At 40.2% G+C, this 27,772-nt stretch overlaps 1 protein-coding gene across 1 annotated transcript in view; it reads left to right on the top strand.

Moving 5' to 3' along the window:
* Positions 1 to 27,772, top strand: part of LRCH1 (leucine rich repeats and calponin homology domain containing 1) — a 476,896-nt gene that overhangs the window by 286,647 nt on the left and 162,477 nt on the right. Inside the window, exons 6-7 of the mRNA XM_053708012.1 lie at positions 5,406 to 5,536; positions 20,230 to 20,314. Coding sequence (XP_053563987.1) covers positions 5,406 to 5,536; positions 20,230 to 20,314 — 216 coding nt within the window. The remainder of the gene's footprint in view (positions 1 to 5,405; positions 5,537 to 20,229; positions 20,315 to 27,772) is intronic.

Raw genomic sequence — 27,772 nt, forward strand, 5'->3', positions numbered from 1 at the left:
AGGCTTTGGTTCGTATAAAACCTGTCATTAAGTCAATCTCTCCTCCTTGGAGTTTGAATTTGGTTCTGGGGGCTTTACAAGCTGTTCCGTTTGAACCTATGCATTCTCTGGATATTAAATTACTTTCTTGGAAAGTGTTGTTCCTTTTGGCCATCTCTTCTGCTAGAAGAGTTTCTGAGTTATCTGCTCTTTCTTGTGAATCTCCTTTTCTGATTTTTCATCAGGATAAGGCGGTGTTGCGGACTTCATTTAAATTTTTACCTAAAGTTGTGAATTCTAACAACATTAGTAGAGAAATTGTGGTTCCTTCATTGTGTCCTAATCCTAAGAATTCTAAGGAAAGATCGTTATATTCTTTGGATGTAGTTAGAGCTTTGAAATATTATGTTGAAGCTACTAAAGATTTCCGAAAGACTTCTAGTCTATTTGTTATCTTTTCCGGTTCCAGGAAAGGTCAGAAGGCCTCTGCCATTTCTTTGGCGTTTTGGTTAAAGTCTTTGATTCATCATGCTTATGTTGAGTCGGGTAAAACACCGCCTCAAAGGATTACAGCTCATTCTACTAGGTCAGTTTCTACTTCCTGGGCGTTTAGGAATGAAGCTTCGGTTGATCAGATTTGCAAAGCAGCAACTTGGTCTTCTTTGCATACTTTTACTACATTCTACCATTTTGATGTGTTTTCTTCTTCTGAAGCAGTTTTTGGTAGAAAAGTACTTCAGGCAGCTGTTTCAGTTTGATTCTTCTGCTTATAATTTCAGTTTTTTTCATTATAAGATTTAAACTTTATTTTGGGGTGTGGATTATTTTTCAGCGGAATTGGCTGTCTTTATTTTATCCCTCCCTCTCTAGTGACTCTTGCGTGGAAGTTCCACATCTTGGGTATTTATTATCCCATACGTCACTAGCTCATGGACTCTTGCTAATTACATGAAAGAAAACATAATTTATGTAAGAACTTACCTGATAAATTCATTTCTTTCATATTAGCAAGAGTCCATGAGACCCACCCTTTTTTTGTGGTGGTTATGATTTTTTTGTATAAAGCACAATTATTCCAATTCCTTATTTTTTATGCTTTCGCACTTTTTTCTTATCACCCCACTTCTTGGCTATTCGTTAAACTGATTTGTGGGTGTGGTGAGGGGTGTATTTATAGGCATTTTGAGGTTTGGGAAACTTTGCCCCTCCTGGTAGGAATGTATATCCCATACGTCACTAGCTCATGGACTCTTGCTAATATGAAAGAAATTAATTTATCAGGTAAGTTCTTACATAAATTATGTTTTTTGTGTATTTATATTGTGTTTGGTGCAACTTTTATTTTATCCCCAACCCTTTACGTGAGGTCTTTAGTAGCGTTAACCTGATGTTCGTTAAATTTGATTGCTCACTCGTGTTATATTAATAATTAAAAATGATTAGATATTGTAAATATATATATATATATATATATATATATATATATATATATGTGTGCACCCTGGTAGAATTTATCATTTCTTTGCCATTTTTCAGAGAATATGAATGATAACACAAAAACTTTTCTTTCACTCATGGTTAGTGTTTGGCTGAAGCCATTTATTATCAATCAACTGTGTTTACTCTTTTTAAATCATAATGACAACAGAAACTACCCAAATGACCCTGATCAAAAGTTTACATACCCTGGTGATTTTGGCCTGATAACATGCTCACAATTTGACACAAAGGGGTTTGAATGGCTATTAAAGGTAACCATCCTCACCTGTGATCTGTTTTCTTGCAATTAGTGTGTGTGTATAAAAGGTCAATGAGTTTCTGGACTCCTGACAGACCCTTGCATCTTTCATCCAGTGCTGCAATGACGATTAAGGATTCTGAGTCATGGGGAAAGCAAAAAATTGTCAAAGGATCTGCGGGAAAAGGTAGTTGAACTGTATAAAACAGGAAAGGGATATAAAAAGGTATCCAAGGAATTGAGAATGCAAATCAGCAGTGGAAAATGAGGGGTTCTGTTGAAACCAAACCACGGTCAGGTAGACCAACTAAAATTTCAGCCACAACTGTCAGGAAAATTGTTCGGGATGCAAAGACAAACCCACAAATAACTTCAGGTGAAATACAGGACATGTGGTGTGGCTGTTTCAAGATGCACAATAAGGAGGCACTTGAAGAAAGATGGGCTGCATGGTCGAGTCGCCAGAAGAAAGCCATTACTACGCAAATGCCACAAAGTATCCCGCTTACAATACACCAAACAGCACAGAGACAAGCCTCAAACCTTCTGGTACAAAGTCATTTGGAGTGATGAGACCAAAATTGAGCTTTTTGGACAAAACTATAAACGCTACATTTGGAGAGGAGTCAACAAGGCCTATGATGAAAGGTACACCATTCCTACTGTGAAACACGGAAGTGGATAGCTGATGTTTTTGGGATGTGTGAGCTACAAAGGCACAGGAAATTTGCTCAGAATTGATGGCAAGATGAATGCAGTATGTTATCAAACAGAATGCCTCATTTTCTACTTCTTGAATAGAGTTTAAACACTGCTGATTTGCATTCTCAATTCATTGGATATCTTTTTATATCCCTTTCCTGTTTTATACAGTTCAACTACTTTTTTCCCACAGATCCTTTGACAATTCTTTTTCTTTCCCCATGACTCAGAATCCAGAAACAGCGAATAAAAAAGGTAGCAGCACCAAAATGTAGAAATTTAATAACTTTTAATTTAGAGACATACCAAAACACAAACGACGTTTCGGTCAGCACCTGACCGAAACGTTGTTTGTTTTTTGGTATGTCTCTAAATTAAAAGTTATTAAATTTCTACATTTTGGTGCTGCTACCTTTGTTATTCGCTGACACTATATTAGTGTATGGACCCTAACAGCGTGCACCAGAGACTTGATGGTCCCTTTGTGTCAACAAATCACCAGGGTATGTAAACTTTTGATCAGGGTCATTTGGGTAGTTTCTGTTGTCATTATGATTTAAAAAGAGTAAACACAGTTGATTGATAATAAATGGCTTCAGCCAAACACTAACCATGAGTGAAAGAAAAGTTTTGTGGTATCATTCATATTCTCTGAAAAATGGTCAAGAAATCATAAATTCTGCCAGGGTATGTACACTTATGAGCACAACTGTATATATATATATATATATATTCTATTAATTATTTAATTTTTTTACAGTATCATAATAATTTTTAATTATTATTTTTAAATATTTTATGTTTAATACTTCAATAATGCCCCTTAAGATAACTAAGTTTTCATATGTGCTAACCCGACACCGCATTAGACCTAAAGCGCAGAGCACAAAGTGTGATATACATTTTATATTCCTATGCTATTCTCATAGAAAACAATTACGTTTTTATTATTAAATAAAACATATAATATATATTATATATATATTATATATATATGTGTTAATATAGAAATATGTATTTACAATAACAATAATATATTCCTATATGTGAAGAACATTGGAATGTGACATATTTACAGTTAAAACACAGTAAAACACATTACATATTTTATTTATTTATATATATATATATATATATATATATATATATATATATATATATATATATATATATATATATATATAGCCCTTTTACAGTCAAATACATTTTACCTTTGAACCTTTACAAATATTTATTTATTTATATTTATGTGAATAATTTATATCAGATAGTGTTTATATGAGTGTAACAGTATATTTTTATATTGGTTTGGTGCAACTTTTATTTTATCCCTAACCTTTACGTGAGGTCTTCAATAGTTTTAACCTGATGTGCGTTAAATTTGATTGCTCTCTCGCTTTGCATTTACTTTCAACTTGTAATACGAGCGTTCTTTCCGTCGTGCCAAAAAGCTGGAAATAACATATCGCTTGTGCCCATAATTAGTGTGCCACTTGTAATCTAGCCCTAAATTTATTAGAACTATGAAGTTATAAATAGTCTTTGAATCAAAATCATATTGTAGTGCTTTATGGATACAGGTAAAACACAAAATCTCAAAGTGATTTTTAATATCATGGTCTGATTCTCAGACAATGTGTTGATAGAATAAATGTTTGGTTAGTTCAAAATACATTGTATTATAAAACTTTATCCCTTTTAACTTATTCCAAGTGATCTATTTTATCTGATGGAGTGTATTAACTTGTTTACAAGTTGCTCCTTTACCTTTATTTTTCCATTTGAGATAGCTTCTTTTACCTGTTGAAACCACTTATATGGACAATTTAAATACTCTTATAGAGAATATATGTAAACAAGAGGTAGACGCAGAAATCAACCCATCAGTGGGGGTAGAAGCACATTTGAATACATGGTTGCCTGATTACATTGTACCTTTAATAACAGAGTGCACTGAGCTAATACATTATTATATATCTTTCACTTCGTTTTCGTATATTTGATGCCACTATTTGGCCACCAAACAATTGTTAATTTTTTGCAAACTCTGGGTTTCTGACTGAAATTATTTACACACAACTACTGCAGTCATAAGACAAATGTTTGTAAAAGCTTCTCTGAGTTCCCTTTATTCAGAAATCGCCCTCATGCATGACTTTGCCATTGGTTTTTGGCACTTAGAAGTCCGCTAATTGCTTCTGCTTAACACACTTCTGAAACCCTCAGCAGAGTGAAGAGGTTGATCAGTTAGCGTGTAAGGTTAATATTTGCTCTGCTGTAGGGATTACTCTCCCACCCCCTGATCCCTACCTGATCCCTCCCAGACAACTCTCTTCCCTCCCCCCGCACTAGTCACCAACATCTTAGGTACTGGCAGACAGTCTTGCCAGTATGCAGTTTAGTGCATATATTTATTATTTTTCAATATTTCTGTAGTGTATATCCCTCCTCACCCTTCTACCTCCCTGAATCCCCCCCCCCCCCAACAGCTCTCTAACCCTCCCTTCCACTGGCTCTCTTTTCCTTCCACCGGCGTTAACGGAAGATCATTACAGAGAGTGACACAGACCGTGTCACTCTCTGTAAAAATTGGCTGTCTGGCTTCATATGGTAAGGGAGCATGATCAGTACACCCTCACCATATGACTGGAGATGCTTTCTGCCCCCAGCTGCAGTCTAAGCTGATATTGGGGAACACAACATGTGTTAGACGTAGGTACTATGCCAATACAGCACATTGGACAAAGTGCAGTGTGATCTAGTACATGCGTTCAAGGAGTTAAGGAAAATATGCCCCTGACAAGTTATCTTTGAATGAGCGAGTCTATAAATAAATAAAGTTTAATAAATTAAAGTTTGGAGATTGAGTCACAGAACAGTGAAAACTACTTATTTTTTTGTACAACTTTTCATTTGTATTTTTATGTTACTAGTATAACTTTTTACAGTTATTTTCTCTGTTTCTTGTATTTTTTTCCTCCCATAGATTTGTATGAAAGGCAAAGTACACATATTTAAATATTTAAGTATACAGGCCTGTCAGATGGAAAAGACAGGCGACGCATTTTATCTTCATTCACTTGAAAGACCAATTCTGCATCAGCACATTGAGGAAAGGTAAGTCCTTCTTCAGATATAGAATGCACAAGGGAGGAAAAGTTAAAGGTATATGAAACACAATTTTTTTTATGATTCAGATAGAGCAGGCAATTTTTAAGCAACTTTCTAATTTACTCCTATTATCAAATTTTCAAATAAAAATTCCAAGAGAACGAAGAAAAATTGATAATAGGAGTACATTACAAAGTTGCTTAAAATTGCATGCTTTATCTGAATCATGAAAGAAAAATTTGGTTCCATATCCGTTTACCAGTCCTGAGATTCTGAGAAGTATAGGATAAATAAACAAAGTGAACACACTGTTTTATAACAATAACCTAAGTTTATTAGCCTTTCACGCAAAAATACACAAGCCGTTCTAATAAGGAGAAATGGCAAGATGATCGAACAATTTAATACAATAAAAAATAAAGTATGGCGCAAAATAAATATTTATAATATATACAGGATTAAGTATGGAAATAAAATCCATATATCACTCTGGTGATAAGGCACTCTGCTACAGGCCCATATAGATACGGTGACCATATTGCCTCTTAAAAAGGGACACACATGAAAAATACATATGTCAGGGTTCTTATACAAAACCTTTCTTTAAACAGCCGTAAAAACAGCCCTGACACATGTATTTTTCATATGTGTCCCTTTTTAAAGCGGCAATATGGTCACCCTACATATAGAGCATCTGAAGGTGTACGCTTAGACACCATAGTTTGTATTTTCATGTTGTATCTTCTGTAAGCATGTGTAGTTCATTTAGCAAAAGAACTCTGAGGAAGCATAATTCTCAGTCTCTTACTAGACCTTGGATATGTGTCCAAACACTCAATGTGTCTTTTGTCAAGTAAATACTACAGTCAGTGCATAAGAATATGATCCTCTTGTCCTGCATAGTGCATTGTTAGTGTCACTAATATTTAGATAATATAAGCCACAAACTTTGCCTGTGGCTGTTAAGGTAATAATCAGTTGTCATTGACTAATTATATAGAGAATCATGGATTTAAGTAATAAGATCAAAATGTAGAAGTTGAACTTGTAAGGATATACATCCAAGCAAGCCTCGGCCTACTCCAAAATATGAATGCAATAAACTACAAGGAATATAAAACATAACATTTAGTAACTCAGTTAAAACATATAAATTGTGCTGTAACACTTGAAATGGCTGCAGTAGACATATAGGGGTAGATTTATCATAGTGCGGGCGGACATGATACGATGTAGCGTATCATGTCCGCTGCACATTGATAAATGCTGACAGCATACGCTGTCGGCATTTATCATTGCACAAGCAGTTCTTGTCAACTGCTGGTGCAATGCCACCCCCTGCAGATTTGCGGCCAATCGGCTGCTAGCAGGGGGTGTCGATCAGCCCGATCGTATTCGATCGGGTTGATTTCTGTCTGCGGCCTCAGAGCAGGCGAACCAGTTATGGAGCGTTTCCTTCTTAATATGAGGAGAGTCCACGGCCTCATTCCTTATTGTTGGGAAATACTGAACTTTGGCCACCAGGAGGAGGCAAGGACACCCCAGCCAAAGGCTTAAATACTCCCCCCACTTCCCTGATATCCCAGTCATTCTTTGCCTTTCGTCACAGGAGGTTGGCAGAGAAGTGTCAGAAGATTCAGAGTAGTTCCTTATGAAGGGTATCTACCCTTCGAAATGGGACTGGAGTATTAAGTAGTCTTGTCAACCTCTCAGTGAGAGCATTGACGAAAGTTAGAGTCTGGAAATGCAGGGAGAGTCTTTCTGCGAACCCATCCAGACTCGTATTAACAGCTCCTAAGCAATCAGTGTTGATGAGTTTCACTGACTGCTCTTATAACTCAAGTCCATGTTAGGTGCGATGCTACAAGACTGTCAAACTTGAGAGGCTGTGTTCCTGTTCCACAGCATAGATACCGGTAAGATTGTTTCAGTTTTTATACACGTATGATAACGCAAGAAGAAGGGGGCCACAGTGTGGCTCCTTTTATCTGTGTGAAATCAAGGGTTAATATTATATTATTGAACAGGGGGAATTAATCACATAATTTTATTTACTTTAATTATGCTGCGACATGTGTGAGATTAGGCTCAGGCAGATGTTGGAACGTACAGGTTTTACTTTCGTTTTGGTAAGCTGCGCAGCCTGGGAAGGCTTGACATGCTTTTTCCTATAGCAGGGGCGGTCCTGCATTGCGTACCATGTGACCGGGTGTGGTCACACTGATTTCCTCTTTCCTGACCGTGCGGTTTATTAGAGACAAATCGTTTTTTGTCTGTTGGGCCTGGATCATAGGAGGTGGTGAGTGCCCCAGCCATTGGAGGTATAAAGGTGCCGTTTTATATTATTATTAAGAGTTTGCTTTATAAGCGTAAACTATGGAGGATTCTGACGCGTTAGAGGGTACTCCCTCTTTACCTAAGTCTAATACCTGTCTATATTGTGAGGAGGCCACAGTATACCTGCCTGCTCAATTATGTTCCACATGCCTTGATAATGTAATCATGTCAAAGAAGGTTAATATGTTTAGTACCACTGTGCCGTCCACCTCTGAGGAATCTCCATCCCGTGAGGTGCGCACCCTACAGTCATCTCCCAATACACATGCAGCTTCTGGTAGCACTCCTAATCCTTCATCTGGAGGGGCCCTTTTACCGCCAGATTTTGCTGAGCAGTTGCAAACGGCAGTGTCTGCGGCCTTTAGTGCTTTACCTCACACTGCTAAGCGCAAGCGAAAGGTCAAATGTTGCTATCCTTCCTAGGGGTCATCTACTAGTTTGTTGGAAATATCTGATACTAGATTATCCGCTGATGAAGACACCTTTGATACTTCAGGGGATGCTCTTTCTGGGTCGGAATATGATGCCTCTAAGCCTCCAGCTGCGGAGGAACCAGGCTTTAGATTTAGGATTGAACATTTACGCTTTCTGCTAAAGGAAGTTTTGGCTACTTTAGAGGTCCCAGAGCCTAAATTGCCTGCGGAACCTTTAATTAATAAATTAGAAAAGGTCTACGAGGACAGGGTTGTTCCACAGACTTTTCCTGTAAAGATGGCGAACATTATTAAGAATGAATGGGAAAGACTTTGTTCTTCATTTTCCCCTTCTTTCTTTAAGAAATTATTCCCGGTTCCGGACTCTCAATTGGAGTTGTGGGGTTCCATCCCTAGGGTGGATGGCACTATCTCCATGTTTGCTAAGCGTACTACTATCCATCACTTGAGGATAGTTCATCGTTTAAGGAGCCCATGGATAAGAAGAGAGAAACTTTGTTAAGAAAAATGTTTCAACATACAGGATATTTGTTTCAACCGGCAGCGGCGGTTGCTGCAGTTGCGGGAGCGGCTACCTACTGGTGCGACTCCTTATCTGAGTTGATCAAGGTGGAGGGTCCCCTCGACGTGATACATGAAAGAATTAAAACCTTAAGGGTAGCTAATTCTTTTATTTGTGATGCAAATATGCAGATTATTCGCCTGAATGCTAAGGCTTCAGGTTTTTCTGTTCAAGCCTGTAGGGCACTATGTCTGAAGTCCTGGTCTGCAAACATGACTTTGAAGTCAAGACTTCTTTCCCTCCCATTTAAGGGAAATATTCTGTTTGGTCCAGGCCTGGACTCAATTATCTCCACGGTTACGGGAGGCAAGGGTGCCTTTTTTCCGCATGATAAGAAGAACAAACCTAAAGGACAAGGTCCTCATTTTCGTTCGGATAAATCCCATCATCAGCAGCCCTCCGCAAAGCCCGAGCAATCGAAGGGAACTTGGAAGCCGGCTCAGTCCTGGAATAAGTGCAAGCAAAACAAGAAGCCGGTGAGACAGTCGGCATGAAGTTGCGGCCCCCGATCTGGTAGGGGGCAGACTATCGCTCTTTTCAGACGCTTGGTTTGGGGACGTACAAGACCCGTGGGTCCTGGAGGTCATTGCTCAGGGATACAGGATAGGTTTCAAGTCTCATCCACCCAGGGGCAGATTCCTCTTGTCAAACCTGTCTTCAAGGCCAGGAAAGAGATAAGCCTTTCTGGGGTGCGTGAGGGATCTCTCCTCCCTGGGAATCATTGTACCGGTTCCTCTTACAAAATGAGGTCTGTTCCAAACCTGTTTGTGGTTCCGAAGAAGGAGGGATCCTCAGGTCCGATTCTGGACTTAAAGTGTTAAAACAAATTTCTATCTATCCCCTCGTTCAAGATGGAGACAATACGGTCCATCCTTTCCTTAGTTCAGGAAGGACAGTTCATGACCACGATGGATCTGAAGGATGCTTACCTTCATGTTCCTATACACAAAGAACACTTCAAGTTCCTAAGGTTTGCGTTTCTGGACCAACACTTCCAGTTTATTGCACTGCCATTTGTTCTAGCTACTGCTCCAAGAGTTTTTACGAAGGTTCTGGGGGCTCTGCTGGCAGTGGCCAGAACCAGAGGTATAGCAGTAGCACCATATTTGGACGGCATTATGGTTCAAGCACCCTCCTGTTGTCTGGCAGAGGTCCATTCGAAGGATCTTCTACTTCTTCTTTGATTTCATGGATGGAAGATAAACTTAGAAAAGAGTTCCATCTGAGACCACTTCAGCTATGCATGCTGGGGCAGTGGAACATTCGGATCTGTCTCAACAGATTTCTCTGGACAACCAGTCAAGAGAATCGCTCTCTTGGTGGCTCTGTCCAGATCACCTGTCCCCAGGGACATTCTTCTTGAGACCATCCTGGGAGATTGTGACTACGGACGCAAGTCTATCAGGATGGGGAGCTGTTTGGGGTGCCAGGAAGACACAGGGCCTGTGGTCTCGAGAGGAATCCCTCCTCCCGATCAACATTTTGGAACTTCAAACGATCTTCAATGTTCTGAAGGCTTGGTCTCTTCTGGGTTTGTCCCAGTTTATCAGATTCCAATCAGACAACATAACCTTGGTGGCTTACATCAACCATCGGGGGGGGGGGGGAACGATAGGTGGAGACCTACAACTGCTCACTGTCAGAGATCCACATTCCGGGTGTGGACAACTGGGAAGCAGATTTCCTCAGCAGACAATCTTTTCATCCGGGAGAATGGTCTCTCCATCCCGAGGTGTTTGCAGAGATTTTCAACAGATGGGGGACGCCAGAGATAGATCTCATAGCGCCCCGGCTCATTTCCTAGCTACCCATATATGGGTCACGGTCCAGGGATCCTCAGGCGGAGCTAATAGATGCATTAGCAGTGCCTTGGAGGTTCAATCTAATTTACATTTTTCAGCCGTTACCACTTCTCCCTCGTGTAGTGGCCCGCATCAAGCAGGAGCAAGCTTCAGTGATACTGACTGCTCCATCTTGGCCGCAAAGAATGTGGTTCGCGGACCTTGTGGGGATGTCCTCATCTCCTCCATGGAGGTTACCTTGTTGCAGGGATCTGCTGGAACAGGGTCCTTTTGTTCATCAAAATTTAGATTCTCTGATGCTGACTGTATGGAGATTGAATGCTTAGTTTTAGCCAAGAGAGGTTTCTCTGAGAGGGTTATTGACACTCTCATTCAGGCTCGTAAGCCTGTTACTCGTCGCATCTACCATAAGGTGTGGAGAGCTTACTTGTTCTGGTGGGAAGAGCGTGGTTTCGCCTGGCATAAGGTCAAGGCTGCCAGGATTCTTTCCTTTCTCCAGGAGGGTCTGGAGAAGGGCCTTTCTGCCTGTTCCCTGAGGTGACAGATTTTGGCTCTTTCTGTTTTGCTGCACAAGAGGCTTACAGAGCTTCCTGGCGTGCAATTCTTCATTAAGGCTCTGATCAGGATTAAACCTGTATTTAGATCTAGCTCTCCACCTTGGAATTTGAATCTTGTTCTTAAGTTTTTGCAACGGGCTCCATATGAGCCTATGCATTCGATTGACATTAAATTGTTGTCCTGGAAGGTTCTTTTTATTGGCTGTTGCGTTGGCACGCAGAGTTTCTGAAATGGCAATGTGAGCCTCCTTATCTGGTGTTTCAATCGGATAAGCCTGTCTTACGTACCCGCTTGGGTTTTCTTCCTAAGGTGGTGTCTGATCGTAACATCAATCAGGAGATTGAGGTTTCTTCCTTGTGTCCTAATTCTCCTCCTTTGAAGGAACGTTTACTTCATAAGTTTTATCTTCAAGCTACTAAGGATTTTAGACAAACTTCGTCCTTGCTTGTTATCTACTCTGGGAAGCGTAAGGGTTTGACGGCCTCTTCGACTTCCTTATCTTTTTGGTTGAGGAGTGTTATACGCTTAGCTTACAAGTCAGCGGGACTTAGACCTCCTCAGAGGATTACGGCTCATTCCACTAGAGCGGTGGCTTCCTCTTGGGCTTTTAAGAATGAGGCCTCTATGGATCAGATTTGTAAGGTGGCTACCTAGTCCACCTTACATACTTTTTCAAAATTCTACAAATTTGACGTTTTTGCTTCGGCTGAAGCAGCTTTTGGGAGAGAGGTTTTACAGACTGTGGTGCCCTCAGATTAGGGTCTGCTTTTCCTTTACCCCTGCCGTTATCATTCTGTGTACTCTAGAGCTTGGGGCTAATTTTACCAACAGTAAGGAATGATGCCGTGGACTCTCCTCATATTAAGAAGGAAAACATAAATTATACTTACCTGATAATTTAATTTCCTTCTGTATTAGGAGAGTCCACAGCCCCCGCCCGTATACTCCGATGGGCGGACCATAATTTATTTTTTTTCTTCCGGCACCATTTATACCCTGATATTTCTCCTACTGTTCCTTGTTTCCTTGGCATAAGACTGGCATATGAGGGAAGTGGGGGAGTATTTAAGCCTTTGGCTGGGGTGTCTGCCTCCTTCTGATGGCCAGGTTCTGTATTTCCCAACAGTAAGGAATGATGCTGTGGACTCTTCTCATACAGAAGGAATTTAAATTATCAGGTAAGTATAATTTATGTTTTTCGGCGAGCCTGAAGGCTCGTGTGGAAACGAGGGCATCAAGCTCCATATGGCGCTTGATAAATCGGCCCCAGAGCCCCTTTAATTGTTTTTTTTTTTTTTTTTTTTCCTTAGTTATTTTTTTTGGAGCTGAACGGCTTCCATAGTCTGTATTTATTATTATGGCTTATATACTTTATCTCTTAGGGTTGCTATTGCAACACAGGCAAGCTTTCATTATGGAGCTGTGGTGACAATTATCATGTTTATTATTTCAGCACATTTTCTATGTGTTTAACTTAAGAGTTTTCATTCTGGCCCTATTATTACTTATTTGTTTGTACACAGCCCCATCGTTTTTAGTCAGACATAACAAACCTGATCTAGAGGTGATATCTTTAATAGCTATAAGGGAAGCAGATTAAAGCTTACAACACACAAAAGGTAATATTTAGAAAGATACTTATAAGTGTTCCCTGTATGTAAGGGACATACAAATACCAAAAAAATGATTTAGAGCATTATTTATTGAACTTTGCTTACAAATATCTGTGTTTAACCTTTGCTATTGGTTAAACACATAGTTAAAGTCAACTTCAGAGCAGCAATACACTACTGGGATCAAGCTGAACACATCTGATGAGCCATTTCTGGGAATTATGTATGTAGCCAGCAATAACCATCTAGAAGTGGTTAAATACATATTTACATGCAAATAAAATGATGATAAAATGCTCTAACAAATCATTATATGTCTTTAAGGTTAGTCATTGGTTTTATTGCATATTGAGTGTGGCTTTAAGACTGTGGGTGGTTTTGCAATGTTGTATCACTTGATACTATTGGGCAGTATTTTTTTAAAATGGGTGACTCTAGGCCACTATCTTTGACTATTTACAATTCTAGTTCTGCATTTAATTCTATTGGTGGTAATGATCATCCTCCAGTCATGTGAAGCATCCTGCAGATATGTTCCTGCAGAACTTCCGGCACCACCTATTATCACTTCTACAATATATATAGGGTGTTCTGTTCATGTTCTCCCTAACAGTCAAGTAGGCAGAGGGCATCTTTCATACTTGGCAACATTTCAGGACAAGGTGCTCTTCAAACAGCAGTACGTGCAGTGGGGAAAATCAGTTGTCTTTTATTGCTGATGGGCATAAGGCTTCATGTTAGAATATAATCTATAAATAAAAATATAAATCCACTCTGACATCATAATTAAACATAATCCGTTTGAGGACAGTGCCTAACTTCATAACAGTGTTTTAATTGCTAGTTCAGTAATCAGAGGCAGAGATCAATATTATAACAAGACAGGTATAATAATTGAACTAGGTATCTTTGTTTTCATTTCTTCATAATTCTGTTTTTTTTTCTTCCTTCAAATTACTCCACACAGTTCCTTATCAGCAGTTTATTGGCTAATCCGCCTGTATTATTTTCTGGGGGAAGCACAGGAGAGTTCTAGTGATTGTGTATAACCTGTTAACAGAAGCCCATATGGGAATTTGAAGAACAAAAAAGTGTTTTAGTAAAATATAGCTGTTTGTCTTTATTATGTCAAATTATTAAAACCTTCAGACTGCACAATTTATTAAACAGCGTTGCCTGCTATACCCTGTAAATGTTACAAAATACTATTGCCAAATGCTAGGCCTGCATTGTTTCTTTTGCAATTATAGTGCCGCTGTTCAGCAACTAAGGGCTAGATTACAAGTGGAGTTCTAAATGATTGTTTTTTTATTATTATTATTATTATTATTATTATTATTATTATTATTATTATTAAAAACAGCTGCACTAGGCAGTTTTTTGGGTCTAAAGTTGGTGAGAGACGGTTGTAAGAAAAAAACAAAACAGCACTGAAAAGCGCCTTTATATTGCGGTCTATGGGAACTGTGTGTTCCCCTACACTGCAATGTAAATATATATGTATATGATTATATACACATATTAACACATAAATATATATTTATATAATCATATACATATATATATATTTAAAAATGTTGCACTACTTACCCCCTTCACTGTGCAAGGTCCTGATGCTATCTGGGACAGCATCAGAATGAGGCTCCCATAGGAGCCTATGGAAGCACGCCCTGGTGACCGCAGTGCTTCCTAGAAATGCGAGCTCGCTTTCGCATTGTGATTTACTTGTAATACTATTATCGTGCGCTGGTATTACAAAGTGGAGCGCGTGATATTTAGCGCTCCACTTATAATCTGGCCCATAGTATTTAAACCACACACTGAAACTTTGCAACATCTATGTATTATTTGTCACAAGGATGACATAACTGGCATGGTTGAATGCAGTGCATTACTAAGCAATATGTAGCGGAATGTTTTTAGCACGCTACAAGATAACACAAGTTAGCAAGCAGTTATGGTGCTAACCTTCATGCTGGATGCTAAGTCATGTTAATTTCTTAACTGCCACAGATAATAGCAACATGCTGCTTAGTGCTACGTTACAGTCCTGTATACCAGCCAAGTTTTTTCTTTGACTTTGTAACCAAGCATCACAAATATTGTGTGCTCTTTTCATCATGCACTTAGGTAGAACAAGATAAACTTAGGATTTAGATAGAACTATAGGTTGCATGAAGTAGTTGGGGCATGTACTTGCATGTCTTTTTACGGTTGACTTATTAAATATTGTTTCTTTATTCTGAAAGTAATAATTCAATTTAAAAAAAGTGTTTCCTAAAGTTTTATTTGTAGCATTTTGTATTTCCATCTAATGGGGAGGAGAGTCCATGGCTTCATTCATTACTTTTGGGAAATAAGAACCTGGACACCAGGAGGAGGCAAAGACACCCCAGCCAAAGGCTTAAATACCTCTCTCACTCCCCTCATCCCCCAGTCATTCTTTGCCTTTCATCACAGGAGGATGGCAGAGAAGTGCCGAAGATTCGGAGTAGTCTCTTATGGAGGGTAGTACTCTTCGGAATGGGACTGGAGTTTGAAGTAGTCCTGTCAGCCTCTCAGTGAGAGCCTGGGTGAAAGTTGGTGTCCGGAGATGCAGGGAGAGTCTTTCTGCGAAACCATCCTGACTCATATTAACAGCTCCACAAGCAATCAGCGTTGATGAGTTTCGCTGCCTGCTTTCTGCACTCAAGTCCATGTCAGGAGCGATGCTTCTACCTGTCACACTTGAAGGGATGTGTTCCTGTTCCACGGCATTGATTCTAGTAAGATTTTTTATTTTTTTTTATACATAATGATTACACAGAAGACAGGCTCACAGTGTGGCGCCTTTTATTTTATGGAATCAAGGGTTAATATTCCTAGTGTGGGGATTATTGAACAGGGGAGGTTTATACATAATAATGTTTATTGTGTTATTGCTGCGTTATGTGTGAAATGTGGCTCTGGCAATGGTGGAACTTCAGGTTGACTTCCAGGAGTATTTGCGCGTCCGATTTTGGCACGTTTTCTCCTTAGTGCAGGGGCAAGTCCTACAAGGCATCCCTGGTGACCGGGTGTGAGTTTCACTTCCTCTGTTAATCAGCAGCGGTTTCTGTAGTCCGGGTCATAGGAGTATAAAGGTGCCTGTTTTTTAAGCTAGTCTAGTCCATAATAAAAGCACAAGCTATAGAGGACTCTGACGCGTTAGATGGTACTCCCTCTTTAACAAAGTCTCATTCCTGTGTTTATTGTGAGGAGGTTCTTGTAGATTAGCCTGTTCAACTGTGTTCCACATGCCTTGATAAAGTTGCAACATCTAAAACTAAATGGATGTCTAGTACTACTGAGCCGTCCACCTCTGAGGGCTCCTCATCCCGGGAGGTGCATTCCCTGCTTTCATCTCAGAGTACACATGCAGCGCCCCAGGGTCCAACCATTACTCCTATGGGAGAGATTCGTTGCCCGTCACATTTTGCTGATCAACTGCAAACGGCAGTACAGAAAGTGATCCATGCCTTACCATGTTATGCTACGTGCAAGCGTAGGACGTGTCATGGTGGCCTGGCCCAGGGGTTGTCTACGCCTATGGAAATATCAGAGGTGTTATACGATGACAAGGCCCACTCCGACTCTTTGGGGGAGGCTCCTTCTGGGTCGGAGTCCATGTCATCTTATCCTCCGGCTGTGGAGGAGCCCGACTTTAGGTTTAGGATGGAAAATTTGCGCTTTTTGCTGAAGCAAGTGCTTGCTACTCAGGAGGTTCTGGAACCAAAGCTTCCGGAGCAACCTTTGATTCCTAAGCTGAATAAGGTATACGAGGACAGGGTGGTGCCTCAGACCTTCCTGGTTCCGGTAAAAATGGCTAATATTATTAAGAATGAATGGGAGTGATTAGGTTCTTCCTTTTCCCCTTCTTCCTTTAAGAAACTGTTCCCCGTTCCGGACTCTCAGCTCGAGCTGTGTGGGTCTGTCCCTAAGGTGGATGGTGCTATCTCTACGCTTGCAAAGCGGTCGACTATTCCTCTTGAGGATAGTTTGTTGTTTAAAGAGCCCATGGATAAAAAGTTGGAAAGCATGTTAAGGAAAATGTTTCAACATACAGGGTTTGTTTTTCAACCGGCAGCGGCTGTAGCCGCGGTTGCCGGAGCTGCAACATATTGGTGTGAATCCCTGTGTGATATGGTAGAGAGAGAGACTTCCATCGAAGAGATACAGGATAAGATTAAGTCGTTGAAGGTCGCCAATTCTTTCATTTGTGACGCCAATATGCAAATTATTCGCTTGAATGCAAAGGTTTCAGGATTCTCCGTTTTAGCTCGCAGGGCTCTGTGGCTAAAGTCTTGGTCTGCAGACATGACCTCTAAATCGAGGCTGTTGTCCCTGCCTTTTCAAGGAAATATTTTGTTCGGTCCAGGATTGGATTCGATCATATCCACGGTTACGGGAGGCAAGGGAGTTTTCCTACCACAGGATAAGAAGGCGAAGCCTAAAGGATCTACTTTTCGTCCCTTTCGCGGGGACAAGGCTCAGCGCCAGCAGCTCGTCCCGAAAGTGGATTAGTCCAAGGGAACTTGGAAACCTGCTCAGTCTTGGAACAAGTCCAAGCAGAACAAGAAGCCCGCCGAGACTAAATCGGCATGAAGGGGTGGCCCCCGACCGGTCTTAGGACCAAGTAGAGGGCAGATTGTCTCTCTTCTCTGAAGTCTGGTTGCAGGACGTTCAGGACCCTTGGGTTCTGGAGGTTGTCGCCCATTGTTACAGGATAGGTTTCAGGTTCTATCCGCCCAAAGGCAGATTCCTCCTGTCAAACCTGTCTTCAAGACTGGAAAAGAGAGAGGCCTCACATCATCCCTTTCACCAGGTTCCATCTTAGACCTCTTCAATTGTGCATGTTGAGACAGTGCAACGGCGATCATTCAGATCTATCACAGCAGATATCCATGGATGCTCGGACCAGGGACTCCCTATCTTAGTGGATCCATCCGGAGCATCTGTGCTGGGGACATCCTTCCTGAGACCATCCTGGGAGATTGTGACCATGTACGTGAGTCTGGCAGGATGGGCAGCTGTTTAAGATGTCAGTTTGGCACAAGGAAAATTGACTCGGGAGGAGTCTCTCCTTCCGATAAATATTCTGGAACTTTGAGCAATCTACAATGCTCTGAGGGTGTGGCCTTCTCTGGGGTCGTTCAGTTTCATCAGATTCAAGACCGACAACATTACCTCGGTGGCTTACATCAACCACCAGGGGGGAACGAGGAGCTCCCTAGCAATGAGGGAGGTGTCTCAGATTTTGGAGTGGGCGGAGTCCCACAGCTGCTTGCTCTCAGCGATCCACATTCAAGGTGTGGACAACTGGGAAGCGGACTCAGCAGGCAATCCTTCCATCCGGGGGAATGGTCTCTTCACCCCGAAGTGTTTGCAGAGATTTGTCTCAGATGGGGAACGCCAGAGATAGATCTCTTGGCATCCAGACTCAATTGCAAGCTACCCCGATACGGGTATGGGTCGAGGGATCCCCAGGCAGAGTTGATAGATGCCTTAGTGGTGCCTTGGGGATTCATCCTTGCTTACATTTTTTCCACCATTACCACTTCTACCTCGTATAGTGGCTCGAGTCAAGCAGGAGCGAGTTTCGGCCATCCTGATTGCTCCTTCGTGGCCGCGGAGGACGTGGTTTGAGGATCTGGTGGGAATGTCATCCTCTCCGCCATGGAGGTTACCCTATCACAGGGATCTGCTGGAAAAGGGTCCCTTTCAACATCAAAATCTCGTTTCTCTGAGGCTGACTGCGTGGAGATTGAACGCTTAGTCTTAGCCAAGAGAGGTTTTTCTGAAAGTGTGATTGACACTCTAGTTCAGGCAAGAAAGCCAGTCACTTGTCGCTTCTACCATAAGGTGTGGAGGACTTACTTGTCCTTGTGTGAGAAACACGAATATCCTTGCCACAAGGTGAAGGTATTCAGGATTCTGTCTTTTCTCTAAGTGGGTTTGGAGAAGGGTCTTGCCGCCAGTTCCTTAAAGGGACAGATTTTGGCTTTATCCTTGTTGCACAGGAGACTCGCTGAGCTTCCTGACATTCAATCTTTTCTTCAGGCTCTGTCTAGAATCAGACCTGTTTTTAGGCAGTCTGCTCCCCCATGGAGTTTAAACTTGATCCTTAAAGTATTGCAGAGGGTTCCGTTTGAGCCTATGCATTCTATTGACATTAAGATTCTGTCCTGGAAGGTTCTCTTTCTGTTGGCCATTGCATCAGCACGCAGAGTATCTGAGCTGGCTGCCTTCCTATTCGAGCCTCCTTATCTGGTCTTTCATGCGGATAAGGCTGTTCTTCGCACCGGTTTGGGGTTTCTTCCCAAGGTGGTGTCTAACCATAACATCAATCAGGAAAAAATTGTTCCTTCTTTGTGTCCTAACCCCTCTTCTTCTAAGCAGAGGTTACTTCATAATCTGGATGTGGTTCGGGCCTTAAAGTTCTATCTTCAGGCTACGAAGGATTTCAGACAGTCTACATCTCTTTTTGTGGTGTATTCCGGGAAGCGCAAGGGGCAGAGGGCCTCTTCTACTTCTTTGTCCTTTTGGTTAAGGAGCTTGATTCGCTTGGCCTATTAGACAGCGGGACATAAGCCTCCTCAGAGGATCACAGCTCATTCAACTAGGACTGTGGCTTCTTCTTGGGCCTTCAAGAATGAGGCCTCTATGGAGCAGATTTGCAAGGCGGCTACCTGGTCCTCCTTACACACTTTTACAAAGTTTTCCAAATTTTAAGTTTTTTCTTCTGCGGAAGCTGTTTTGGGGAGAGAGGTTTTACAGGCTGTGGTGCCCTCAGTTTAGGGTCCGCCTTTTTACCCTCTCTGTTTCATTCAGCGTCCTCTAAAGCTTGGGTATATGTTTCCCAAAAGTAATGAATGAAGCTGTGGACTCTCCTCCCCTTTAGATGGAAAACATAAATTATGCTTACCTGATAATTTTATTTCCATTGTGGGGAGGAGAGTCCACGGCTCACGCCCGTAATTCCGGTGGGCGGACCTAAATTTAATTTATCTTCTGGCACCATTTATACCCTGATATTTCTCCTACTGTTCCTTGTTCCCTCAGCAGAATGGCTGGGGGATGAGGGGAGTGGGGGAGGTATTTAAGCTTTTGGCTGGGGTGTCTTTGCCTCCTTCTGGTGCCCAGGTTCTTATTTCCCAAAAGTAATGAATGAAGCCGTGGACTCTCCTCCCCACGATGGAAATAAAAACGATCAGGTAAGCATAATTTGTTTTTTTACCTCTACTTGGCCATTAAAAATGTACCTGTCAGTTTAGGAATTTCTGGTTTCTACATATACTTTGTAATAAGGTTTGTCTCTCATTTGGTTTGTGTGATACAACTAACCACGTATCAATTTGTTTTGTAAAAAATCTAGTATTGAAGACATGTACCCTACAAAAAAAGATTCTGATTCAGGCGTTGGCAGTGACAGTGGTGAGAAACGATTATCCGCTTTAGAGGTAACCTATTAATACGGATATTATTATTTATTAATAGCAACGTTATTATAGTTTATAAATAACCTGTTAACCTTTGAGACTATATTTATTGCACTGTATTCTTTCCTATCACTTTTGCCTTTTTAAGTACCTTGCAATCAGATATCATTCTTTTGTCAATGTGGTATCTCTCCGTTTGTACTAAGCACTGCTGGCAAGAAATACTTTGGGTGAGGTGGTTCAGTAACCATTTTCATGATGCTAGATTACAACTAACATGCTAACTTGCGCACGCATTTTTTCAAACACAAACTAAATTTGCACTTGTTGGGTTATTGCGGCTAAAGACCTTGCATAATATTTAAGTGTTAAAAAAAAAATGTGCACCAAACACAACATAAATACATTAAAATAAACTATAACACTCATATATACACTATCTGATAAAAAATATTCATATAAATATTTATAATTTTTTTTCTTTAAGCGTTAAAAGGTATATGGTATATGTATGTATGTGTATATATATATATATATATATATATATATATATATATATATATATAATTTCTTTCATGTAATTAGCAAGAGTCCATGAGCTAGTGACGCATGGGATATACATTCCTTCCAGGAGGGGCAAAGTTTCCCAAACCTCAAAATGCCTATAAATACACCCCTCACCACACCCACAAATCAGTTTTACAAACTTTGCCTCCCGTGGAGGTGGTGAAGTAAGTTTGTGCTAGATTCTACGTTGATATGCGCTTTGCAGCAGGCTGGAGCCCGGTTTTCCTCTCAGTGTGCAGTGAATGTCAGAGGGATGTGAAGAGAGTATTGCCTATTTGAATTCAATGGTCTCCTTCTACGGGATCTATTTCATAGGTTCTCTGTTATCGGTCGTAGAGATTCATCTCTTACCTCCCTTTTCAGATCGACGATATACTCTTATATATACCATTACCTCTACTGATTCTCGTTTCAGTACTGGTTTGGCTTTCTACTACATGTAGATGAGTATCCTGGGGTAAGTAAGTCTTATTTTTTGTGACACTCTAAGCTATGGTTGGGCACTTTTATATAAAGTTCTAAATATATGTGTTTAAACATTTATTTGCCTTGATTCAGGATGATCAATATTCCTTATTTCAGACAGTCAGTTTCATTATTTGGGATAATGCATATGATTAATTAATTTTTTTCTTACCTTAAAAATTGACTTTTTTTCCTGTGGGCTGTTAGGCTCGCGGGGGCTAAAAATGCTTCATTTTATTGCGTCATTCTTGGCGCGGACTTTCTTGGCGCAAAAAAATTATTTGTCATTTCCGGCGTCATACTTGTCGCCGGAAGTTGTTTGTGATTGCGTCATTTTTTTGACGTTTTGCGCCAAAAATGTCGGCGTTGCCGGATGTGGCGTCATTCTTGGCGCCAAAAGCATTTAGGCGCCAAATAATGTGGGCATCTTTTTTGGCGCTAAAAAATATGGGCGTCATTATTGTCTCCACATTATTTAAGTCTCATTGTTTATTGCTTCTGGTTGCTAGAAGCTTGTTCATTGGCATTTTTTCCCATTCCTGAAACTGTCATTTAAGGAATTTGATAGATTTTGCTTTATATGTTGTTTTTTCTATTACATATTGCAAGATGTCTCAGATTCACCCTGGATGAGAAGCTACTTCTGGAAAAACGCTGCCTGATGCTGGATCTACCAAAGTTAAGTGCATTGGTTGTAAACTTGTGGTAACTGTTCCTCCGGCTGTAGTTTGTGATGAATGTCATGATAAACTTGCTAATGCAGATAGTATTTCCATTAGTAATGTTCCATTACCTGTTGCTGTTCCATCAACATCTAATACTCAGGGTGTTCCTGTTAATATAAGAGATTTTGTTTCTAAATCTATTAGGAAGGCTATGTCTGTTATTTCTCCTTCCAGTAAACGTAAAAGGTCTTTTAAAACTTCTCATATTTTAGATGAATTTTTAAATGAACATCATCATTCTGATTCTGTTTCTGATGATGATTTTTCTGGTTCAGAGGATTCTGTTTCAGATATTGACACTGATAAATCTTCATATTTATTTAAAATGGAATTTATTCGTTCTTTGCTTAAATAAGTCTTAATTGCATTAGAAATAGAGGAATTTAGTCCTCTTGATACTAAATCTAAACGTTTAAATTCGGTTTTTAAATCTCCTATAGTTATTCCGGAAGTTTTTCCCGTCCCTGATGCTATTTCTGAAATAATTTCTAGGGAATGGAATAATCTGGGCAATTCATTTACTCCTTCTAAAAGGTTTAAGAAATTGTATCCTGTGCCATCTGACAGATTAGAGTTTTGGGACAAAATCCCTAAGGTTGATGGGACTATCTCTACTCTTGCTAAACGTACTACTATTCCTACGGCAGATAGTACTTCCTTTAAGGATCCTTTAGATAGGAAAATTGAATCCTTTCTAAGAAAAGCTTATTTATGTTCAGGTAATCTACTTAGACCTGCTATATCTTTGGCGGATGTTGCTGCAGCTTCAACTTTCTGGTTGGAGGCTTTAGCACAACAAGTGACAGATCATAATTCTCATAGCATTGTTAAACTTCTTCAACATGCTAATAACCTTATTTGTGATGCCATCTTTGATATCATTAGAGTTGATGTCAGGTATATGTCTTTAGCTATTTTAGCTAGAAGAGCTTTATGGCTTAAAACTTGGAATGCTGATATGTCTTCTAAGTCAACTTTGCTTTCCCTTTCTTTCCAAGGTAATAAATTGTTTGGTTCACAGTTGGATTCTATTATTTCAACTGTTACTGGGCGGAAAGGAACTTTTTTACCCCAGGATAAAAAATCCAATGGTAAATATAGGGCTGCTAATCGTTTTCGTTCCTTTCGTCAGAATAAGGAACAAAAGCCTGATCCTTCCCCTAAAGGAACGGTTTCTGTTTGGAAACCATCTCCAGTCTGGAATAAATCCAAGCCTTTTAGAAAGCCAAAGCCAGCTCCCAAGTCCACATGAAGGTGCGGCCCTCATTCCAGCTCAGCTGGTAGGGGGCAGATTACGATTTTTCAAAGAAATTTGGATCAATTCGATTCACAGTCTTTGGATTCAGAACATTGTTTCACAAGAGTACAGAATAGGTTTCAAGATAAGGCCTCCTGCAAGAAGATTTTTTTCTTTCTCGCATTCCAATAAATCCAGTGAAGGCTCAGGCGTTTCTGAAATGTGTTTCAGATCTAGAGTTGGCTGGAGTAATTGTGCCAGTTCCAGTTCTGGAACAGGGTCTGGGGTTTTAATCAAATCTATTCATTGTACCAAAGAAGGAGAATTCCTTCAGACCAGTTCTGGATTTAAAAATATTGAATCGTTATGTAAGGATACCAACATTCAAAATGGTAACTATAAGGACTATTCTGCCTTTTGTTCAGCAAGGGCATTATATGTCCACAATAGATTTACAAGATGCATATCTGCATATTCCGATTCATCCAGATCACTTTCAGTTTCTGAGATTCTCTTTTCTAGACAAGCATTACCAGTTTGTGGCTGTGCTGTTCGGCCTAGCAACAGCTCCAAGGATTTTTACAAAGGTTCTCAGTGCCCTTCTATCTGTAATCAGAGAACAGGGTATTGTGGTATTTCCTTATTTGGACAATATCTTGGTACTTGCTCAGTCTTCACATTTAGCAGAATCTCATACGAATTGACTTATATCGTTTCTTCAAGAACATGGTTGGAGGATCAATTTACCAAAGAGTTCATTGATTCCTCAGACAAGGGTAACCTTTTTAGGTTTCCAGATAGATTCAATGTCCATGACTTTGTCTCTGACGGACAAGAGACGTCTGAAATTGGTTTCAGCTTGTCGAAACCTTCAGTCTCAATCATTCCCTTCGGTAGCCTTATGCATGGAAATTCTAGGTCTTATGACTGCTGCATCGGACGCGATCCCCTTTGCTCGTTTTCACATGCGACCTCTTCAGCTCTGTATGCTGAACCAGTGGTGCAGGGATTATACGAAGATATCACAGTTAATATCTTTAAAACCGATTGTACGACACTCTCTGACGTGGTGGACAGACCACCATCGTTTAGTTCAGGGGGCTTCTTTTGTTCTTCCGACCTGGACTGTGATCTCAACAGATGCGAGACTGACAGGTTGGGGAGCTGTATGGGGGTCTCTGACAGCGCAGGGGGTTTGGGAATCTCAGGAGGCGAGACTACCAATCAACATTTTGGAACTCCGTGCGATTTTCAGAGCTCTTCAGTCGTGGCCTCTTCTGAAGAGAGAGTCGTTCATTTGTTTTCAGACGGACAATGTCACAACCGTGGCATATGTCAATCATCAAGGAGGGACTCACAGTCCTCTGGCTATGAAAGAAGTATCTCGAATACTTGCATGGGCGGAATCCAGCTCCTGTCTAATTTCTGCGGTTCACATCCCAGGTATAGACAATTGGGAAGCGGATTATCTCAGTCGCCAGACCTTACATCCGGGCGAATGGTCTCTTCACCCAGAGGTATTTCTTCAGATTGTTCAAATCTGGGGTCTTCCAGAAATAGATCTGATGGCTTCTCATCTAAACAAGAAGCTTCCCAGGTATCTGTCCAGATCCAGGGATCCTCAGGCCGAAGCAGTGGATGCATTGTCACTTCCTTGGAAGTATCATCCTGCCTATATCTTTCCGCCTCTAGTTCTTCTTCCAAGAGTGATCTCCAAGATTCTAAAGGAGCGTTCATTTGTACTGTTGGTGGCTCCAGCATGGCCTCACAGGTTTTGGTATGCGGATCTTGTTCGGATGGCTACTTGCCAACTGTGGACTCTTCCGTTAAGACCAGACCTTCTATCGCAAGGTCCTTTTTTCCATCAGGATCTCAAATCATTAAATTTGAAGGTATGGAGATTGAACGATTGATTCTCAGTCATAGAGGTTTCTCTGACTCCGTAATTAATACTATGTTACAGGCTCATAAATCTGTGTCTAGGAAGATATATTATCGAGTCTGGAAGACTTACATTTCTTGGTGTTATTCTCATCATTTTTCTTGGCATTCTTTTAGAATTCCTAGAATTTTACAGTTTCTTCAGGATGGTCTGGATAAAGGTTTGTCTGCAAGTTCTTTGAAAGGACAAATTTCTGCTCTTTCTGTGCTGTTTCACAGAAAGATTGCTAATCTTCCTGATATTCATTGTTTTGTACAGGCTTTGGTTCGTATAAAACCTGTCATTAAGTCAATTTCTCCTCCTTGGAGTTTGAATTTGGTTCTGGTGGCTCTTCAAGCTCCTCCGTTTGAACCTATGCATTCTCTGGATATTAAATTACTTTCTTGGAAAGTTTTGTTTCTTTTGGCCATCTCTTCTGCTAGAAGAGTTTCTGAATTATCTGCTCTTTCTTGTGAGTCTCCTTTTCTGATTTTTCATCAGGATAAGGCGGTGTTGCGAACTTCATTTAAATTTTTACCTAAGGTTGTGAATTCTAACAACATTAGTAGAGAAATTGTGGTTCCTTCATTGTGTCCTAATCCTAAGAATTCTAAGGAAAGATCGTTGCATTCTTTGGATGTAGTTAGAGCTTTGAAATATTATGTTGAAGCTACTAAAGATTTCCGAAAGACTTCTAGTCTATTTGTTATCTTTTCCGGTTCCAGGAAAGGTCAGAAGGCCTCTGCCATTTCTTTGGTGTCTTGGTTAAAGTCTTTGATTCATCATGCTTATGTCGAGTCGGGTAAAACTCCGCCTCAAAGGATTACAGCTCATTCTACTAGGTCAGTTTCTACTTCCTGGGCGTTTAGGAATGAAGCTTCGGTTGATCAGATTTGCAAAGCAGCAACTTGGTCTTCTTTGCATACTTTTACTAAATTCTACCATTTTGATGTGTTTTCTTCTTCTGAAGCAGTTTTTGGTAGAAAAGTACTTCAGGCAGCTGTTTCAGTTTGATTCTTCTGCTTATAATTTCAGTTTTTTTCATTATAAGATTTAAACTTTATTTTGGGGTGTGGATTATTTTTCAGCAGAATTGGCTGTCTTTATTTTTATCCCTCCCTCTCTAGTGACTCTTGCGTGGAAGTTCCACATCTTGGGTATTTATTATCCCATACGTCACTAGCTCATGGACTCTTGCTAATTACATGAAAGAAAACATAATTTATGTAAGAACTTACCTGATAAATTAATTTCTTTCATATTAGCAAGAGTCCATGAGGCCCACCCTTTTTTTGTGGTGGTTATGATTTTTTTGAATAAAGCACAATTATTCCAATTCCTTATTTTTTATGCTTTCGCACTTTTTTCTTATCACCCCACTTCTTGGCTATTAGTTAAACTGATTTGTGGGTGTGGTGAGGGGTGTATTTAAAGGCATTTTGAGGTTTGGGAAACTTTGCCCCTCCTGGTAGGAATGTATATCCTAGCTCATGGACTCTTGCTAATATGAAAGAAATGAATTTATCAGGTAAGTTCTTACATAAATTATGTTATTGTATTGTGTGTGTATATATATATATATATATATATATATATATATATATATGTATGTATATTTATATATCTACATATATACACATATAAACACATGTATAGATATTGAGATATATATATATATATATATATATACACACACATACATATACACATATATATATATATATATATAGTGTGTGTGTATACCCTATAATATAAAAGGCCAATTGTGTTTGTCCGAAGCTGTAGAGACTGCACAAGGACATACACACCTGGCCTTCAACAAACTGACCTGGGCTGGCTGCAGGCACCTAATCCATGAAGGTGGAGGAGCCGTGTCATGAAGGGGGCGGAGCTGTGCATGAAGGGGCGGAGTCTGATCATGACAGGGGCGGAGCCGGACGGGAGCTGCCGTAGCTGTCTGAGTGTCTGCATGAGAGAGAGAGCAGCACAAGAGGGGTGAGATAGAGCAAAAGAGAGGGGTGAGAGAGAGCAAACGAGAGGGGTGAGAGAGAGCAAAAGAGGGGGAAGAGAGCATTTTCTTTTGTGATTCAGATAGAACATGAAATGTTAAGCAACTTTCTAATTTACTCCTATTATCAAATTTTCTTCATTCTCTTGGTATCTTTATTTGAAATGCAAGAATGTAAGTTTAGATGCCGGCCCATTTTTGGTGAACAACCTGGGTTGTTCTTGCTGATTGGTGGATAAATTCATCCACCAATAAAAAAGTGCTGTCCAGAGTTCTCAAACAAAACCAAGCTTAGAAGCCTTCTTTTTCAAATAAAGATAGCAAGAGAACAAAGAAAAATTGATAATAGGAGTAAATTAGAAAGTTGCTTAAAATTACATGCTCTATCTGAATCATGAAATAAAAAAATTGGGTTCAGTGTCCCTTTAAGGGATCGCTAGTATGTGTATATATATTTATATTTTTATAGGTGTACATTAAAGTATGTTTTGTATTTTGACAATTGAAGTCTCTGTCTAATAATTGTGCAGTTGTGTTTTCTTCCTAGACTTTTAGG

The sequence above is a fragment of the Bombina bombina genome, chromosome 3 (genome assembly GCF_027579735.1).
Source record: "Bombina bombina isolate aBomBom1 chromosome 3, aBomBom1.pri, whole genome shotgun sequence".
NCBI classification, from domain to species: domain Eukaryota; kingdom Metazoa; phylum Chordata; class Amphibia; order Anura; family Bombinatoridae; genus Bombina; species Bombina bombina.